We start from the raw sequence: 21,194 nt of genomic DNA on the forward strand, positions 1-21,194 counted from the left end.
GTCAGTGTATTGTCAGCAGCTGAGAATTATGCGCGCGACAGGAATGCGGAAGCTAGCCAAGTGTGCCTTGTGAGCTGGAGTTAACGAAGTTCGAAAGACATTGTCATGCAAGTAGATGTGCCTTTGTCAGCACTACATTTCAACAAATTAAATATATATAATCACCACAATCTTTTAGGATACTCATACTTTCGTAATAATACCGACCATTTTATTCATTTGTGCAGCCTGTTGTACAATTAGTTTATTAATGCTGATAATGTGTATGCAACCACTGAAATGCTTTTTCTCGTCACGGCGAGCGAATTAAAAGATTGTTATTTGTGAGGCCTTTTCGACTGTTTTTAGCTTGCGGTGGAAATGTGACGTCCACATATACATAGTATAATGTATCTTATTGCATCCTTGTCCAACTAACGACAGTGAAACGTACGTACTTGGACGCTTTTTACCAGCAGCACAAAGGGGTCACATCTGCGGAAATTACGCCTTTTCGACTATTTGCAACGGATCGTAGATACGTCAGCGTAACAGTTTTACTTTCCTGCCTTGCTTCTACATTACATGATTTTATAATATTCGTTGCTTATTCACTACCCCTCACGATGAATCGTCTGTCCCTTCTTACCATCTGAAAACATTGTTGAGGCAGAAGATATACTCCCAGTGGCTAATGGCTCACAAGTTATTGAACTGTGCATTATTCTTGAAAAAAAGAATAAACAAAACAAAAGAACTGTACAGATATGTGTAACTGAAAACTTACGTACTAACGAAAAGAGATGGAGCGCTTGAACGGCGACAAAAACCAAACACTACTCAGTGGTAATAAAATTCACAATACATTACAGGCCGTATTTTTCGGATTGGCAATACTTCCACTGCCCATTGGCGCTATGCTGAAGTGAGCGTATGCATGACTGCCTACCTGCTCCCACGTCACCTCTCCCGCAGTACTCGCTTGGGTCGGGTCGCGAGAAACTGTGCCACAACCACAACAGGGAGATCATATTCGCTGTTTTGTGCTACGACAGAAGCATGTTCCGCTGGTGATATATGTATGAGAGTCTACAAGCTATGAAAAGACGTCTGTATGTCATCTACTCTGTTTCAGGTGCAATTAAATTATCATAATTCATAGTAATGTATAGCCACAAAGTAATCTCTGTAAGAACTAAAAAACAATTTATGTGATTGTCCGTTGTTGACAGTAGTACTTTTTTCTCTACCTTGTGGCGTGGATGTGCTACATAGTATTTACGGCTTTAACCTATCAATGAACAATTCCAACTTATTTTGCATTATTTCCCGCAAAATATTTGCGAAAGTTCTTATTTTTGAAAATCGTAATTTGGCACATCTGTGTATCATTCTATTAAAAATACCACAGTTAATCGAACAACAGACCGTCCTCAGTTATTATTACAGGACACGACTGCAGTCTTCGTCTTCGTCGTCGTCGTCGTCGTCGTCGTCGTCGTCAAGCCCTGTAACTTTCTATACCTGAGAATGGCCTGTTTGATCAAAGTGGTATTTTTAAAAAAGGGACGCACAACTATTGTCACAACTGTGATTGTTCAAAAATGTTTATCAGTTGTACATCATGCCCTCCTACAAATAACGTTCAAATTTCATTCATAATGATGATGTTGAAGAATTTAACCTTCTTTGGGACTACTACGTTTGTAACACGGTGTTCTCTTTGATTTTATCTATGAATACGCCATAATAGCATCTAATCTGTACACCGTCAGCTAGTTCATTTTGTGATGGGGTACAGTATTTGACAAACAGTTAGGAACATTTCTGATACACAAGAGTGAACGGCAAGAAATTTTCATGAACTTCTTTTTTTTGGGGGGGGGGGGGCGAGGAGGAGATGGGCGGGTGTAATTAGTCGTATTTACGCGAGTTGAACTTCAATAGTGGCAATATTGCCGTAGAGTAGCAATGCAGCGGAATCCAGTACCGTCGCTTGTACCTGACGTTACTTAGATACATCTACCTTATCTCAGTGCAAATGTAGTCTTTCACACATTACGTGAACGCCCAGTGGCGAGAAGAACAGGGCTTTAATGGCGGGCGGTCTCATGCACTGGTGAGATGATGTATGTGAAAGAAAAACACATCTGTACAATAATAGACTACGCTAGAGGAGTTACAGTACGACGGTGTCATCGAGGTCTTCACAACAAGTCTGAGGAGAATCTGTATTGCCTTACAGAGCAGTGGCTACTTTGGTAAAAGCTCTCAACGAGGGACGTTAAACTAAGGCACACATTTGTAGCTAGGTCGTCCCCGTGTCAGAAGTGTGCTCTTGACGCACTACTAGACAGCGATCGACACCAAACGATTAGCGAGCTGGTCCAAGAGACAGGATTAGTGCCTATAACCGTACATCACACTTTGAAGGAAATTGGGGGTTGTTTTGGGGAAGAGACCAAACAGCGAGGTCATCGGTCTCATCGGATTAGGGAAGGAAGGAGAAGGAATTCGGGCGTGCCCTTTTAAAGGAGCCATCGTGGCATTTGCTTGGAGCAATTTAGGGAAATCACGGAAAACCAAAAACTCTGAAGGAAAGACTACACGTGAGAACAATTACGTCACATGGATGGATGGATGGATGGATGAATGAATGAATGGAGTTAACGGGAATAAACTATGAGGTAATCGGTTCCTTAACCCTTTGTGTGGCAATCTGAGAACAGCTCTCAGAGAAGAAGTACACAACAGACAAATCCCAATAGAATCGACTGTATCCGAGAATCAAGAAAGCCAAGAGAGAAAAGCAAGCAGAAGTGAGAGAAGGGTATAAGTGGGAGAGTTGCCCGGTCCAAAAAGCTGCCAGAGGCCCGGGACACATTATGCAAACGGAGATACACCTTCTGCATCTGACCAGTGCTTCCACACCCTCCATTACCACAAGAAAACTAGTTACAAAGACAAGATAAAATCTCAGGAGACCAATGACGACAGTTTGTCGAACAACGATAGAGATGAAACAATAAGAAGATAAAAAGGGGGGAAAGGCAGGAGCCAGGTCAGACCGCTGAGCAAGAGCAACCATGGTCCCTTGGTCCCTTGGGTCAAAAGTGGCGATGGGGCACTCCCCCAATCTTTCAGTCGTCCGATGAGGCTAAATTGCCCTACTTCACAGAGAGGAGTAAAAGTCACTTTTACATATAAAATGTAAAATCAAATCAGGTTAAGGAAGGACTTTGTGGGATTTGCTTCAGGTCTGTTACGGAGATTTATCAGGAAACACACAGCCCCTTTCAAACGACGAACAGAACTAGCGTTGTTAACAGTATTCCAAGATTTCCATATCTCTGGAAACAGGTTGTCCACAAAGCTAGTGACGAATTTGGTGGAAAGCAAATCTTCGAAGAAAGTATATTTTGTGCTAGACGTAAACGAACGTACAGCGTCGAATGGCATGGCTAAGATCCCATCAAGTCACATGTCCGTGAGTACTTCCGGTAGCACTATTAATTTCTTTCCCTGCTTGCTGCCCTCTAATTTCTCTTAGCGATCTTTTCGCGCAATGTATATGGAGGTAATACATTGCCAGACTAAGAATGTCCGTCCTCGGAATTTTATAGAAGGCTTATAATCTCCACGATGCAGAAACCCTCTCTTGCGTCGCCTCACTGCTGTTTGATGAGCGCCTCCGTAACGCTATTTAGTACTAAACGAATCCGCGAAGAAATGCGCCATTCTTCTTTGGATCTTCTGTATTTTGTAGATGTTCTGTTCGTCTTTTTTTTATTCACCCATGAGTATTAATTCAGAACGCAAAACTAGGGCAATGTATTACTAACGTCAGCTGACCGATGTGAGAATGGCGACGTGTGGGAAGAAAATATTTTATTAATTATTGTGTGCAAATCTGTCGCATATTCGCGTCGACTTATAAGAGCTTCCGAGCCGCCATCCAGGTTCGAGCTACAAGGAAAGAAGTGCCTGGATGACGGATGATACAGTGGCGGAGGCGTGAAACAATGGACAACAGCAAGGGAACTAACTCCCTACTATTGGGAGGGAAAAAAGGTGAAGATTGCGACTATTGTACACGTCCGTCTTTGATTTGTGAAATTTCTTGTCCAGCATATACAACGACTAGGCGATGATTCTGCACATGTACTACGTAATGCTTTTGAAGAAATTATCAACACCAGCTGCACTTTTTATTTTACAACACGACAGGTTTTGGCGCCCAACTATTATCTAGTGGTATCTATATTCTATGAAATGAAGTATAACAAAATTATTCTAATGGTGAAGAACGTAGCAATATGCATCAACAGTATCAAATTGTATACAGGGTGAGTCACCTAACGTTACCGCTGGATATATTTCGTAAACCACATCAAATACTGACGAACCGATTCCACAGACCGAACGTGAGGAGAGGGGCTAGTGTAATTGGTTAATACAAACCATAAAAAAATGGACGGAAGTATGTTTTTTAACACAAACCTACGTTTTTTTAAATGGAACACCGTTAGTTTTGTTAGCACACCTGAACATATAAACAAATACGTAATCAGTGCCGTTTGTTGCATTGTAAAATGTTAATTACATCCGGAGATATTGTAACCCAAAGTTGACGCTTGAAACCTCCGACGTTCAGTTGCGTGTTGTAACAAACACGGGCCACAGTCGGCGAGCAGCATCTGCAGGGACATGGTGATGACTTTAATCATGGAGTGCAATTCTGTCAATGGGCATTAACAGAGAATGCGTTGCAGTTCTACCCGTTTAACGATGAAGCGGGTTTCACAAACCACGGGGCAGTGAATCTACGGAACATGCATTACTGGTCCGTGGACAATCCTCGCTGGCTCAGACAGGTAGAGCGACAGCAACCGTGGACTGTAAATGTATGGTGCAGGAATCATTGGCGACCACCTCATTGGTCCTCACTTCATTGCAGGGGCCCGAACAGCTGCAACATACATCGCGTTTCTACGTTCTGCCAACGTTGCTCGAAAATGTCCCACTGGAAACGCGTCGACGTATGTGGTATCAGCATGATGGTGCACCTGCACATTCCGCAATTAACACTAGGCTGACCCTTGACAGGATTTTCGACGGGCGTTTCATAGGACGTGGAGTACGCATGAATTGGCCAGCCCGTTCTCCTGATCTTACACATTTGGACTTCTTTCTGTGGGGTACGTTAAAGGAGAATGTGTATCGTGATGTGCCTACAACCCCAGAGGATATGAAACAACGTATTGTGGCAGCCTGCGGCGACATTACACCAGATGTACTGCGGCGTCTCTATTCCACTCCGTAATGAAAACGGAAACCACGTGTGTACGTGTACCTCACCCCTCATGGTAATGTACATGTGCGTCAGTGGAAAAGACCAATAAAAAGGTGTTAGCATGTGGACGTAATGTGCTGTTCCAGTCTCTTCTGTACCTAAGGTCCATCACCGTTCCCTTTGGATCCCTACGTAATTCGGTGCTCTCCGATACACACGATCGAACAGCGGAGGAGTGGTACTCAAGCGTCAACTTTAGGTTACAATATCTCCGGATGTAATTAACATTTTACAATGCAACAAACGGCACTGGTTACGTATTTGTTTATATGTTCAGATGTGCTAACAAAACTAACGGGGTTCCATTTAAAAAAAACGTAGGTTTGTGTTAAAAAACATACTTCCGTGCATTTTTTTATGTTTTGTATTAACCAATTACACTAGCCCCTCTCCTCACGTTCGGTCTGTGGAATCGATTAGTCAGTATTTGATGTGGTTTACGAAATATATCCAGCGGTAATGTTAGGTGACTCATCCCGTATATGAATGTCCAAAACAACATGTACATACACTTCATAAAACCAACAAATTAAAAATAATTTAGTATTAATTCAGATCAGAAATGCTCCGTATACTCGCTTTAAACTTGCCGTGTGCTCGCAGCCTCGATTCTTGATAGCCTGTCGTTGCTCACTTGTCACTTGCGTCTGTTGTCGGACACAAGTGGACTCTTCTCGCTCACGAAGGAGGGCGAGTACATGAGTTCGTTGGTATAACTGCGAAGTTGCGGAATTACCGCTCCGTAAGCAAGGTTTTTGAAACAAATTTCCGCCATTACACTGTAAATTAGTCTGCTATTCATTTATTTTACAGAATAATGATTTCGGCTTTCTAGCCAATCCAAGTGAAATTTGTAATGTCACAAAATATCGTACCTGCCAAAATGACATAAGCAACCATTCGGCATGACGACTGATTATTGTAGACAAATATGATGACTAGTTGGTTACAAGTGAATATTGTTCTGAGGTGTGTGTGTGTGTGTGTGTGTGTGTGTGTGTGTGTGTGTGTGTGAAGCAGCCGCAGCGCCACAGTTCTCGAACCCGTCATACCCGCGGAACTGCAGGTGGACGAAGGAAGTGCGTTAGCACTGATGTAACAGCGGTGCCTTGATTTATTAAGTATGCGACCCGCAAAATTGGACTCAGAACGACGGCTGAGGCGTGTCAGGAGAGGAACTTAGAGGAGATGCCCGTTACAAGTAGGGCCTTCAGGGGGCAGGTAGGTAAGCAGACAGAACGACATACGAGATGAAAGCTCATAAAATGCTATCAAAGTTAAACAAAACACGAAATAAAAGTGAACGTAATAAACTGACGAAGGTGCATAATATAAAGACGTATGAAAAGTAATATTAAGAAAAGAGAGAGCACAACAGGTTAGGCTCAGAGTACCTATGGTGAACGAAAACTATTGATTGATCTGCATTTAAAGAACGTTAGCAAGCCATAACGACGAGACGCAATGATTGTGTTGTTACTGCAGAATATATGCGGATTTTAGTCCAAAAGTCGATCTTCTAATTTACTTAGAGTAAAAGTGTAAAGAACCTTTTATTGTTAATTACTGCGTGAAGCTAGGGCCTGTGTTCAGTGTTAGTTTTGTGTCTGAATATGCTTTCTTTCTTTTTTCTTTCTTCTTTTTATTCAAGCCCAGAGCGGCGAAACTTGATTGTCGCAGCAAGCTTAATTTTTCACACACAGTCGGATACTAAATTCACGTCCCCATTGACGAATATTTCGTTGGAAAATTTATACGAGGGGTTTCCATATTGATTTAGACTATTTTTCCCATCATTCATGGTACGCCATCTGGCTCATCATTACAGTTGCAAGTGAGCAGTTCTTCGGTCTAACCGTAGGTTGGATAATCAGAAAAGTGGAATACCTGCACATTTTCTCAACAGTTGCCATTGAGTGAGCGGATATCATGGAGTGTGATCATCAAGGGCAGCGCTGGACGACGTGGTTTCTATGGAATGAGGTGTAAACACTGCGGATATTCATGGGCGATTGGTGGCGGTTTGTGGAGGGTGTGCACAGTCACGAAAAAGTGCTGATTTAACGCGGCTGTGCCCGTCCGCAAACGAGTCGGAAAACCACGGCTGACATCACTTTAATGGGGTTCCGGTTACTACCGCACCCACTGTATTCTCCTGCCTTGACCGCTCCATCTTCTCTAGGACCTCCTCTAATCACTCTTTTGTGTTTGAGTCTTTAGCACACATCGCAGGGTAGATGCTCACAGTCCCTGGAAGTCTGTGAAATCATGTCCGAGTAGAGGTTTCTTCATAGCCCAGAGTAGGTAGTAAACACAAGGGAGGGAAGTCAGAAGAATATGGTCGGTGTGTCAGTACTTTGAACCCGATTTCAACGGCACTGTCGCCTTCCAAGAGCACTTGTTCGTGACGGTGCGCACATTTCACTCCAAAAACTACCACCAATCGCCTATGAATATCCGTTGCGCTTACACCCTCCGTTCACAGAAACCACGTCTTCCAGCGCTGCCTCACATACCATGTAGTCCGCCCACTTCATGACAGCAGTTGCAAAAATGAGCTGTACTCTGCAGGATTTCCACTTCTAGTCATTTTCCTGCTATCTACAGTTAGAAAAAAGTACCATGTACTTGCAGCTGCCGACTGGGGTGGCCGAGCGGTTCTAGGCGCTTCAGTCTGGAACGGCGAGACCGCTAAGGTCGCATGTTCGAATCCTGTCTCGGTCATGGATGTGTGTGATGTCCTTAGTTACGTTTAAGTAGTTCTAAGTTCTGGGGGACTGATGACCTCAGATATTGAGTCCTATAGTGATCAGAGCCATTTGAAGCATTTCTGAACTTGCAGCTGTAGAGATTAGTCAAATAACTCACCACGAATCATGGGGAAATAACTCACCACGAATCATGGGGAAATAACTCACCACGAATCATGGGGAAATAACTCACCACGAATCATGGGGAAATAACTCACCACGAACCATGGGGAAATAACTCACCACGAATCATGGGGAAATAACTCACCACGAACCATGGGGAAATAACTCACCACGAATCATGGGGAAATAACTCTCACCACGAATCATGGGGGGGAAGATGTGTCAATAAATATGGAAAGCCTCTCGTAACATCAATTGATTTTTATGCTAGGCCTTTTAATAGTGATGGTTCACCCAAACAAAATAACTTTGTTTTTTATTATGCATTCCGGAAATGATGGCTGAAATTCTTTCAATTAGACTCAGTCACGCGATGTAAGGAAGAGGCGATAAAATCTCCATTGTTTATTCTACCTGGTAAGGGTCCCAGACTGACGAGTAATATAAAAGAACCGTTGGATAGCGCATATTGTGAGTCATTTATAGCGAGGATAAATCACTTTTCTATAGGCTTCTGCCGATGAACCTCAGTCTGACATCTCTCCTCCCCTACAACTAAACTGCTCAAAAAGTACTTTTGCACTAGCCTTATGACTCGCACAGTTTATTTTTGTTATCGGTAACCTCCCTCTGTGCGCTCTTTTGACGACAGGAAATCGCTATATGTAGTCAGTTTTGTAACGGGGGTAAAAATAAACCTTCTTAGTGAAGTTCAGTAGAGCGCACTGTCTCCAAATGGGAACGAACGGGACAGTGATCTGTCTGTCAACAACACCACCACCACCACCACCACCACCACCACCACCACCACCACCACCACCTTATTCTTCTTTTCCAATTTATTCGTGGGGTCGGGTTTGTTATATGAGTTGTGACCATGTTAGTGACAGTGGGTGACCGAATTCTCTTCCTGACGCCACCATTCCCCCTGGGATAGAATTTGTGTACTCCGTCTGTGTCTAGAGTAAATTATGTTCAACTGCGAGAACGTTTTCTAAATAGCACATATCACAAGAAACGGCACATATCACAAGCAGGGTGTGGACAGCAACCTGGTATTTATCCAGTTGGATGTGGGAAGCCGCCTGAACACCAAATCCAGGCTAGTCGGCTCACCATCCCTTGTTGTTCCATCCGGGACAAAGTTGTCGCCCTGAATCCCAGAAACGACACGTTAACGCACTTAGGTATCCCGGAGGGTATCAGTCCGTCAGCATTTCACTAAAGGTTATTTCGAGCCTAGACTGTGTGCTCGTCGTCACTTGATAACAACTCTTATTAGTAGAGGAAGTTGCGCCCTAGGTACACAATGTAATCAAATGTATCTGGACACCTGGCTCAAAATGACTTAACAAGTTCACGGCATCCTCCATCAATAATGCTGGAATTCAATATGGTGTTAGCCTACCCTTAACCTTCATGACAGCTTACACTCTCGCGGGCATACGTTCAATCAGGTGATAGAAGGGTTCTTGGGGAATGGCAGCCTATTCTTCACTGAGTGCTGCACTCAAGAGAGGTATCGGCGTCTATCGCTGAAGCCTGGCCCGAAGTTGGCGTTCCAAAACATTCCAAAGGTGTTCTATAGGATTCAGGTCAGCACTCTACGCAGTCCCGTCCATTACAGGGATGTTATTGTCATGTAACCACTCCGCCACAGGCCGTGCAATATGAACAGGTGCTCGATCGTGTTGGAAGATGCAACGGCCATCCCCGAATTGCTCTGCAACAGTGGGAAGCAAGAAGGTGCTTAAAACATCAATGTAAGCCTGTATTGCGATAGTGCCACGCATAACAATATCGGGTGCAAGCCCCCTCCATGGCAGACACGACCACACCGTAACACCACCGCCTCCGAATTTTACTGTTGGCACTACACACGCTGGCAAATGACGTTCACCGGGCATTCACCGTAACCACACCCTGCCATCGAATGGCAACATTGTGTACCGGGATTCGTCACTCCACACAACGTTTTTCCACTGTTCAATCGTCCAATGTTTACACTCCTTGCATCAAGCGAGGCATCGTTTGGCATTTACCTGCGTGATGTGTGGCTTATGGGCAGCCGTTCGACCATGAAATCCAAGTTTTCTCACCTCCTGGCTAACCGTGATAGTACTTACAGTGGATCCTGATGCAGTTTGGAATTCCTGTGTGATGGCCTGGATAGATGTGTGCCTATTACACGTTACGACTCTCTTCAATTGTCGGCAGTTTGTCAGTCAACAGACGAGGTCGGCCTGTACGCTCTCGTGCTGTACGTGTCATTTTACGTTTCCACATCACTGTCACATCGGAAACAGTAGACCCAAGGATGTTTGGGAGTGTGGAAATCTCGCGTACGGACGTATAACGCAAGTGACACCCAATCACCTGGCCACGTTCGAAGTCAGCGAGTTTCGCAGAGCGCCCCATTCTGCTCTCACGATGCCCCATGACTACTGAGGTCATTGATGTGGAGAAGTTGGCAGCACAATGCACCTAATAGCAAAAACTTATGTTTCTTGGGGGCGTCCGGATACTTTTGATCACACCGTGTATTTTGCAGTTACGCTACAGTCACCGTCATTACTATGACAAAAAATGTGAAGCACTCATAAGACGTGGTACAATGTCTACGCAACTTTGTACACCCACTTATCGTTGAAGAGTATGTAAATTATTACGGTTGCAATTCTCTGTGACAGGTGGGACGACCACCACAGAGTGCATTAGTGGTGTTGATGGGTAGTGTTACTAGGACCGGTGGGGTACGTAAACGGACATGGACAGTCGGATGTTGAGTGAATGTTGAAGGAAATGAATATTCTGCGCACTCAGAGAGAGAGAGAGAGAGAGAGAGAGAGAGAGAGAGAGAGAGAGAGAGAGAGAGAGCGAGAGAGAGATATGCTGACACCGAATCTGAAACGCGTCACTGAGTCTTCATTTGGCTAGCTGGTCGAATCAGCAATATGCAGATCATTCGTATGTGAGAGACGCCCGATGCTGCGGCAGGAATAGTCATCGTCAAGGTCCCAGTCGACCACGGCTGACCACCACAGCGCAGGATCGCCGTATTGTGTGCTAAATACATCCTAATCCCTAAACGTCTGCGCCTGTCATCCAAGAACAAGTAACGGACACTCTGTAACAGTTTGTGTCATCCTTCACTATTCATTAGAAATTAGCAGCAGCCAGGTTAGGGAATTACCGTTCCATACATAGGCTGCCGTTAACACAACTCAAACGGCTACGTTCGGAGTTAAGCTCGATGGGGAAGCATGGACTGATGATGGAGTCGCACCGTGTTCAGTGATGAATCGCAGTTCTGCACTAACCCTGATGACCATCGTCGCCTAGTTATGATGGCAACCTGGACAGAGGTCCCGTTATAGAAAGACAGCGTTAGTCCTGGCGACGTGGTGTACGGAGCTATCCGGTAGGACTTCAGCTCACTGGTGGTAATGATTAATTGAACTGGCTGCACAGTGGTACGTCGCATACATTCTGCGTCTTCATCTGTTTCCTCTTGCAACATAACCGAGGTTTCATTTGTCAACAGGGCTATGTTCGTTCACACGTGGACCGTATTTATGAACTGTCTGCATGATGTTGACCAACTCCAAATCAGGGTCTGCATCCAGTACAGAATGGCTGCAACGTCATGCTGATAAGTGGGCTCATACTGGGAAGCTGTTTGTATTTTTGACTCTATGCTGGAATCGCTGACGGAACATCACATACTCGACTCGTGAAATTCAATTTCGTTCCCTCATCCCTTTCTTGGTGCTTCATTTTTCTGTTAGTCTGTTTACACAGAGGTTGTTAAATTGGAACGTTTATACCTTTATATCTGAATCCGGTTTCGTTACTGGCATTCTCTCTCTCTCATATATATTACACTCTACTGGCCATTAAAAACCAAGAAGATATGGAGATGATAAACGGCTATTCATTGGACAAATATATTATACTAGAACTGACATGTGATTACATTTTCACACAATTTGGGTGCATAGATCCTGAGAAATCAGTACCCAGGACAACCACCTCTGGCCGTAATAACGGCCTTGATACGCCTGGGCATTGAGTCAAACAGAGCTTGGATGGCGCGTACAGGTACAGCTGCCCATGCAGCTTCAACACGATACCACAGTTCACCAAGAGTAGTGACTGGCGTATTGTGATGAGCCAGTTGCTCGGCCAACATTGACCAGACTTTTTCAATTGGTGAGAGATCTGGAGGAAGTGCTCGCCAGGGCAGGAGTCGAACATTTTCTGTATCCAGAAAGACCCGTACAGGACCTGCAACATGCAGTCGTGCATTATCCTGCTGAAATGTAGGGTTTCGCAGGGATCGAATGAAGGGTCAGCCACGGGTCGTAACACATCTGAAATGTAACGTCCACTGTTCAAAGTGCCGTCAATGCGAACAAGAGGTGACCGAGACGTGTAACCGATGGCACCCCATACCATCAAGCCGGGTGATACGCCAGTATGGCGATGACGAATAGACGCTTCCAATGTGCGTTCACAGCGATGTCGCCCAACACGGATGCGACCATCATGATGCTGTAAACAGAACCTGGATTCATCCGAAAAAATGACGTTTTGCCATTCGTCGTTGAGTACACCATCGCAGGCGCTCCTGTCTGTGATGCAGCGTCAAGGGTAACCGCAGCCAGGGTCTCCAAGCTGATAGTCCACGCTGCTGCTAACGTCGTCGAACTGTTCGTGCAGATGGTTGTCGTCTTGCAAACGCCCCCATGTGTTGACTCAGGGATCGAGACGTGGCTGCACGATCCGTTACAGCCATGCGGATAAGATGCCTGTCATCTCGACTGCAAGTGATACGAGGCCGTTGGGATCCAGCACGACGTTCCGTATTACGCTCCTGAACCCACCGATTCCATATTCTGCTAACAGTCATTGGATCTCGACCAACGCGAGCAGCAATGTCGCGATGCAATAAACCGTAATCGCGATAGGCTACAATCCGACCTTTATCAAAGTCGGAAACGTGATGGTACGCATTTGTCCTCCTTACACGAGTTATCACAACAACGTTTCACCAGGCAACGCCGGTGAACTGTTGTTTGTGTATGAGAAATCGGTTGGAAACTTTCCTCATGTCAGCACGTTGTAGGTGTCGCCACCGGGCGCCAACCTTGTGTGAATGCTCTGCAAAGCGTCGTCTTCGTGGTGTAGCAATTTTAATGGCCAGGGAGGGGGGGAGGATATTCTGGTCGCGCATACAGATGGCGTTTGTCACCGTTTAGCGAAGTTCGCAGTCTATGGTAGGTATCAGTGGCGCACAAGTGGGAGCGCAACACAAGTGCAGTCGATGTTATCGGATTTTCGACCCCACCCAGCGATATTCGCTTTGAGATAAGGCGTGGCACACGATAAGGTCGGGACATGCGAGTGACAGCTGCCAGTCAGAGATGCCGCGGTGACGTGAGATACCTCCAGACATGGGCAACACAGTGCGCAAGAGGGACCTGTCCAGTTCGGCCCCGGCCGCCGCCAAGATGCCAGCCAAGCCGGCGAAGAGCGTGAAGAAGAAGCGAGGGGGCAAGACCGCCACCGCCACCCAGATGTCGGCGCTGGTCGCCCAGTCCCGGCCGGGGCCCTCGCAGGCCAGGGTGCAGCCGGACCAGCTGCCGCCCGCTCCAGACCCGGAGCAGCACGCCTTCGCGCACCTCAGGAAGACACTGCGCGAAGACTTCGAGGCCTTTCTCCTGAACAACGTGCTCCTGTCCGTCCGCTTCTTCGAAAACTTCGACATGTAAGTTGCGCTACCCTTATGTTCATCTCCTTCCTTGCCGACTGAGTTTTGGTGAGAGATGGACAGTGCTGTTGTCCATAGGAAGGCTGCGGCGCAAGGAGACAACAGAAATACAGCAGTATCTTTACAGGACAAGTGATTATATGGGAAGAATACTGTTGTAACAATAATCCAACAGATCTGTTTTTTTCTAATATTTTGTTTACCGTTACCGGTTTCGAGCGGTTTCTCAAGCGGTAACTAGATACAATCAACCTGCTATGCGTAATATGTGGCTGTATAATTTTTACTTACGTTATAAGATATTAAACATTATTTTCCACTTATGATCAACTTAGATTTAGTCATATTTTTGCACGAAATGTAACATCGATTTAATGTATCAGAGATAAACGATATAAATCGACTTTCGTCAAAGGTATAACCGTATCTCAGACACACAAATCGAAACTATTAACAGTCGTGCATAATATGACAAAACATAAGTAAATTATATCTGAAAAATGACTAGCTGAAGCTTATCGCTGACACGAGGCGTTCTTTATTAACTGGCTCTGGGATGAAGAGATTTTACTGAACTATCATGATCGACTAGCTAGGTGTGTTTCATACCACCCATCGTAGTGATTGATATACTGTACTTCTTTTCAGCAAGAAAACATTAAGAATTAGTGTCTCTAAGGGAAGACAGAAATTTTACAAAGAAATCAGGAATTTTAATTTTGGTGGGCCTACCCTCTTCCTTGCGGGCGGAGATGAGTGAATTCGAGGTAACAATTTGCATACATATGCTGTAGAAACCCTATCCTCTGCCATCTCACAGGGGCATAAGCAGTAGAGAAGAATGCATAGCGTCGCCGGGAAGCTTCAGCTACTATTTTGTCTGTAACTAAAATTGTTCCCCGTGACGTCGTCTATCAACCCTAGACGTTTGATGCGAAGACTTTGAAAAGCCGTATATATCCTGATAATAGCTCTATTGCATCTAGGTACATTTTGAGTATGAGCAATGGCTCGAAACCAGAGTGGTAAAAAATATACAAAAGAATAAAAAAAAGCAGCTCTGGTGGATTATTAGCACAGCCGTGAGCATTTAATTAAATCTGTCGATGCTGCACAACAGCGTAGATACAACAATCAACGATTAGTTGGCAGTTGGCCCTCAGCTTAAATAAATGTATTTTAATGCGCTTGAATAGGCAGAGAGATCGATTACTTACTGCTTCCACGACTCTGCATGGTGAGGATTTCAACTATAAATATTCATACTAATTTTCTACTCAGCTGTGTTCGTTGTTTATTTGCACTCGATTTCGAAGCCTTTTATCGCTACCTTCAGGCGCTATCACAGCTATCGAAATGAAACACATTCGTAAGTAACCTTGTTTTCAACAAATACTGTCGTAAAGAGATCTTGTTTGCAAGGAAAGTGTCAGTGATCAAAGTGCTGAATCATGCAGATAAGTGGCCTTCCTAAACTATCGATTTTGCTGTAACTACCGGCCACAATTGGTAACAGGATGCTCACAATAGTGGCACATAGAAATAACAGGCCTATCACAACAGATAGCTCGATACAGATTGATATTTGGGCATACAGGTATCCAAGTAAACGACTATGTACTCAATAACTGTGGATTACAAAATGAACTTTTCAGAGAAACTTCGTATTGTTCTTTCATCCTCTGTGGGGTACGTGTAAAAAAACTACGCTCTTAGTAATTGCTGAGGTAACTACAACAATTTTACCATAAAAAAATCATGTACATGGGATAGTGGAATGTCCCGGGTCAGTTGCTTTTCACTTGTAGGAAATAAATTTGTTGCAATATTTTCGGTCTATACAAAATCTATCAACAGTACTAAAATCCATTAAGTGTATCATTTTATAAAAGTTAGCCAAACGCTAAAATTCTTATCAAACGACTCGATAAGCAAGACTATGCATGTTTTGTTCAGAAAAAAATTATATTTACTTTTTTCTGCCATACTACCAGTACTTCTTTGTTAGCTAAACTGCGGCACTAAAGCGAAGCCCAACGTAGAGCGATGAATCGCCAAGGAAAAGCATTTATATCTCTTCAAAAACAAAAAAAATCTTGTCCCAAATGTTCTGAAAAGTAATTAGCAAAGATCTTTGTGCCAGTGGGATTAACACAGACACCCCCCCCCCAAATAAACACAAAAAGTTCGCTGTACAGCAAACACGCGTACGCGCCATAAAAATAGCGGCACGAAAGAAGGTGGCCTAAACTTGTTTTATACGTTTTCTCCCTACGCTTGCAGAAAACTAGTCACCTTATCAGTGTCAGTCATGATACGCCGATCGCGATAGGAAACTGGGGGAGGATGGGCAGGGGTGGGCAAGTGTGAGGAGGGGGAGGGGGGAGGGGGAGGAGGATGTGGAGAAGGAGGGGGAGGGGGGAGGAGGATGTGGAGAAGGAGGGGGAGGGGGGAGGAGGATGTGGAGAAGGAGGGGGGAGGAGGATGTGGAGAAGGAGGAGGAGGAGGAGGAGGAGGAGGAGCAGCAGCAGCAGCAGCAGCAGCAGCAGGAGGAGGATACAGTGAATGAGGGACGAGAAAGAGAAGCTTGAAGAGGATATGGGAAGAAGAAGGTGTGCTACGTTTCAAGACATGTTGGGGAAACAGAAATGTAAACAAGAGAACAGATGAATGTTGGTTGCAGGAAAATATTCCCTACGGAGTTCTCAATTTTCTCACTTTGCAGAAAGTCTAAACAACCCTCGCAGCCGCGCGGGGTAGTGTATAAGCCTAGGGACCGATGACCTCAGCAGTTTGGTCCCATAGGAACTTACCGCAAATTTCCAACCCTCGCAAATCGTCGCATAACAGCTCGCGAACATTCAGCTCTCTTGGCGGCATTTGCAGAACTATTCACAAATAATGCCCACGAAGTCCACGAAACTACGTGCGTAAAACTAATTCTTTTAATTCTGACATGCTAGCCGGGTATCAGCATTTGACATCAGTTTCTATGTCCGCCTGCTTAGCCGGGTGGTACGTGCTCGCCTCCCACGCAAGCGGGCCCGGGTTCTATTCCCGGCCGGGTTGGACATTTTCTCCGCTCGGAGACTGGGTGTTGTGTTATCATCATTTCCTTCTCATCACCGGCGCGGAAGTCGCCCAATGTGGAGTCGACTGAAATAAGACTTGCACTTGGCGGCCGAACTTCCCCGGGTGGGGCCTGCCGGCCAACGATGCCATACGCTGATTTCATTTCATCAGTCCATATGATGTAGTCCAGCTATTTTCAGCACTAGGACATTTCTCGTCCCATTGTCATTCTACTAAAGACAGACTGATCAGTCACGTTACACGTGGCTTGAAAAAGAAAAGAGGGCTCAAAGTAATAAAAAAAGAATTTAAAAACATATGTAGTACGAATCCTCCATGTAACAGGAAAGTTAAATAGATGTCACCAATCAAATATTTGGATGACGTCACTAAGATTATCGAACAAGAGCCTTACTGCAATATAAGGTCACTTAGAGAGATACTGGATGGCTTTTTTCGGATTCCTTTATGAACTCTATCATGTAACACGAGGACAACCTTTAAACTAAAGTTGGTCATCGGCTGTAGTTAATCGCCCAGTAGTTCCGAGTACTGCGCCGCCTCCGGTTAGCGAGGCGCAGTCTGAGCCTGATCAGAGCAAACGAAGCAGGCGGTCATTTGAAAGGAGAAGAGCAGGTCAGCGAAGGTGCAGTTACCGAGACACGCTTGTCAGTAAGGAAAGTAGAAATGATAGATACCATTTCACGAAAAATAGCAAATATTCTTTCACAGTGCGCGCTGTGTGCTGTATTACAATTTACGTGCCACTTAGAACATTTTCTTCTGCGAATACTGTTGTGTTTGGTATCACTAAACGCACTTATGGGGCAAAAGATTATGACCAACTCCTTAATAGCGTGTTGGTCCATCTTTAGAACGCAGTACAGCAACGATTCTGCATGGCATGGATTCGAGAAGTATTTTGAGGTATCTGGAGGTGTGAGGTATCAGATGTCTACTTGCAGCTCACGCCAATTTCCTGGATCATGGACCCGTGGTTTGGTATCGCGGAGCCGTCGTCCATCGGATTCAGTCAGGAGAATCTGGTGACCAAGACATCGAAGCGAGTTCACTATCATGCTCCACAAACAACTGTGGAACGATTATGACTGTGATACGAACAGTTACCTGTTGGAAGTTTTTACCGCCGCCGGGGACGACATTAAGCATGAAGGGATGCAGGTGGTCTGCAATGATTATATAGTGCACAGTTATCTTGGTCTTTCCTACTGCAGGCCCCATGGTAGTCCAGGTGAATGTCCCCCACGGTCTAATACCTGCCCGCTGGCCTGCGTTCGTGGTGTGCTGCATGTTTGGACACAACCACCGACCTGTTGTGACAAAAAAGCTTTATTCCTACGATCAGGCTACACATTTTCATTAATGCATCGGTCAATCTCTATGAGCCTGTGCCCACTGCAATCGTAATTAACGATGTTGTAGTGCCAGCATGGGAACACCTAGGGCTAATCAGGTGCCGAGCCCCAGGTTCAGCAATGTCCAGTGAAAAGTGTACTCCGAAACACTTATGTCTCCACCAGCACTGTCGTTCGATCTGTCACAAATAGTCGCCTATGCAACTTTAAAGAGAGGACAAGCCGCTGTGGTGTGAATGTCCAACACTTCGTCCCCTACTTGTGGTTTCAGCGTCCTCAACACGGGATCAGCAATACGAGAACATGCTAACAGCCTCGCCGTTTCCGAAATGCTCGTTCCCAGGTCCCTGGCCATAACATCTACCCTCTGTCAAAGTCGCTTATGTCAGTTAAGTTCACCAGTTAACGACAGTTATCATCACTGGAAAGATTCACTGTTCGTCTCTGCTCTGTTCCTTACCGCGGCAGGCGCCGGCAAAGCCATCAAACTGCATTCAGTCTCGCATTTGGCAGTGGTCAATGTTTTGGCTCATTCTTCTGTCCACAAAACAGCAAGTTTTTGGAAGGCATAACTCTTGCAAACTCATCTTGTCCTTTTCACACATGATATGCAGCGAACTATGGATGAAGGGCAACAGACAGATTCTACACTCCTGGAAATTGAAATAAGAACACCGTGAAGTCATTGTCCCAGGAAGGGGAAACTTTATTGACACATTCCTGGGGTCAGATACATCACATGATCACACTGACAGAACCACAGGCACATAGACACAGTCAACAGAGCATGCACAATGTCGGCACTAGTACAGTGTATATCCACCTTTCGCAGCAATGCAGGCTGCTATTCTCCCATGGAGACGATCGTAGAGATGCTGGATGTAGTCCTGTGGAACGGCTTGCCATGCCATTTCCACCTGGCGCCTCAGTTGGACCAGCGTTCGTGCTGGACGTGCAGACCGCGTGAGACGACACTTCATCCAGTCCCAAACATGCTCAATGGGGGACAGATCCGGAGATCTTGCTGGACAGGGTAGTTGACTTACACCTTCTAGAGCACGTTGGGTGGCACGGGATACATGCGGACGTGCATTGTCCTGTTGGAACAGCAAGTTCCCTTGCCGGTCTAGGAATGGTAGAACGATGGGTTCGATGACGGTTTGGATGTACCGTGCACTATTCAGTGTCCCCTCGACGATCACCAGTGGTGTACGGCCAGTGTAGGAGATCGCTCCCAACACCATGATGCCGGGTGTTGGCCCTGTGTGCCTCGGTCGTATGCAGTCCTGATTGTGGAGCTCACCTGCACGGCGCCAAACAAGCATACGACCATCATTGGCACCAAGGCAGAAGCGACTCTCATCGCTGAAGACGACACGTCTCCATTCGTCCCTCCATTCACGCCTGTCGCGACACCACTGGAGGCGGGCTGCACGATGTTGGGGCGTGAGCGGAAGACGGCCCTAACGGTGTGCGGGACCGTAGCCCAGCTTCATGGAGACGGTTGCGAATGGTCCTCGCCGATACCCCAGGAGCAACAGTGTCCCTAATTTGCTGGGAAGTGGTGGTGCGGTCCCCTACGGCACTGCGTAGGATCCTACGGTCTTGGCGTGCATCCGTGCGTCGCTGCGGTCCGGTCCCAGGTCGACGGGCACATGCACCTTCCGCCGACCACTGGCGACAACATCGATGTACTGTGGAGACCTCACGCCCCACGTGTTGAGCAATTCGGCGGTACGTCCACCCGGCCTCCCGCATGGCCACTATACGCCCTCGCTCAAAGTCCGTCAACTGCACATACGGTTCACGTCCACGCTGTCGCGGCATGCTACCAGTGTTAAAGACTGCGATGGAGCTCCGTATGCCACGGCAAACTGGCTGACACTGACGGCGGCGGTGCACAAATGCTGCGCAGCTAGCGCCATTCGACGGCCAACACCGCGGTTCCTGGTGTGTCCGCTGTGCCGTGCGTGTGATCATTGCTTGTACAGCCCTCTCGCAGTGTCCGGAGCAAGTATGGTGGGTCTGACACACCGGTGTCAATGTGTTCTTTTTTCCATTTCCAGGAGTGTATATACCTGTATTTCCGAAAAGCTTTCGACACAGTGCCCCACTGCATACTGGTACCGAAGGCACGAGCATACGGAATAGGTTCCCAGATACGCGAGTTGCTCGAAGACATCAACGCAGTACGTTGTCTACGAGACAAGGGTATCGGCAGGAGTGTCCCAGAGAAGTGCGGTACGGCCGTGATTATTTTCTACATACACAAATGATCTGAGGGAAGGGTAAGCAGCCGTCAGCGACTGTTTGCTGATAATGCTGTGTTGTGCGGGAATTTGTCATTGCTGAGTGGCTGTAGGAGGTTACAAGACGACTTAGACAAAATTTATAGTTGCTGTAATGAATGGTAGCTGGTTCTAGGTGTAGAAAAATTTAAGTGAAAGCAGATGAGTAGGAAAAAAACACAGCATTAGTAGTGGGCCTGACAGTCATGTCGATTAAATATCCAGGCGTAAAGTTGCAAAGAGATACGAAATAGAACGAGTATTTCCAGATTTTAGTAGGGAAGGCGAGTGGTCGACTTCGGTTTATTGAGATAATTTTTAGGAAAATGTCGTTCATCTGTAGAGGACAGCAAGTACATGACATTAGTGCGATCCATTCTTGAATGCTGCTCGAGTGTTTGGGAGACACCGAAGTAATTCAGACGGCTTTTGAGTTTGTTATCGGTATGTTCGAACGCGAGAATTACGGAGATGCTTAGG

The 21,194-nt window shown here is 45.8% G+C and overlaps 2 protein-coding genes across 2 annotated transcripts in view; one reads left to right on the forward strand and one right to left on the reverse strand.

The window, feature by feature from the left end:
- The window catches only part of LOC126181199 (CAD protein), a 572,589-nt gene that overhangs the window by 279,231 nt on the left and 272,164 nt on the right, over positions 1-21,194 (reverse strand). The gene's annotated exons all lie outside the window — the stretch shown is intronic.
- Positions 13,639-21,194, forward strand: part of LOC126181215 (uncharacterized) — a 55,540-nt gene continuing 47,984 nt past the window's right edge. Inside the window, exon 1 of the mRNA XM_049924753.1 lies at positions 13,639-13,975. Within this exon, the coding sequence (XP_049780710.1) occupies positions 13,662-13,975 (314 nt within the window). The 5' untranslated portion in view covers positions 13,639-13,661. The remainder of the gene's footprint in view (positions 13,976-21,194) is intronic.

The sequence above is a fragment of the Schistocerca cancellata genome, chromosome 1, assembly GCF_023864275.1.
Source record: "Schistocerca cancellata isolate TAMUIC-IGC-003103 chromosome 1, iqSchCanc2.1, whole genome shotgun sequence".
NCBI classification, from domain to species: Eukaryota; Metazoa; Arthropoda; class Insecta; order Orthoptera; family Acrididae; genus Schistocerca; species Schistocerca cancellata.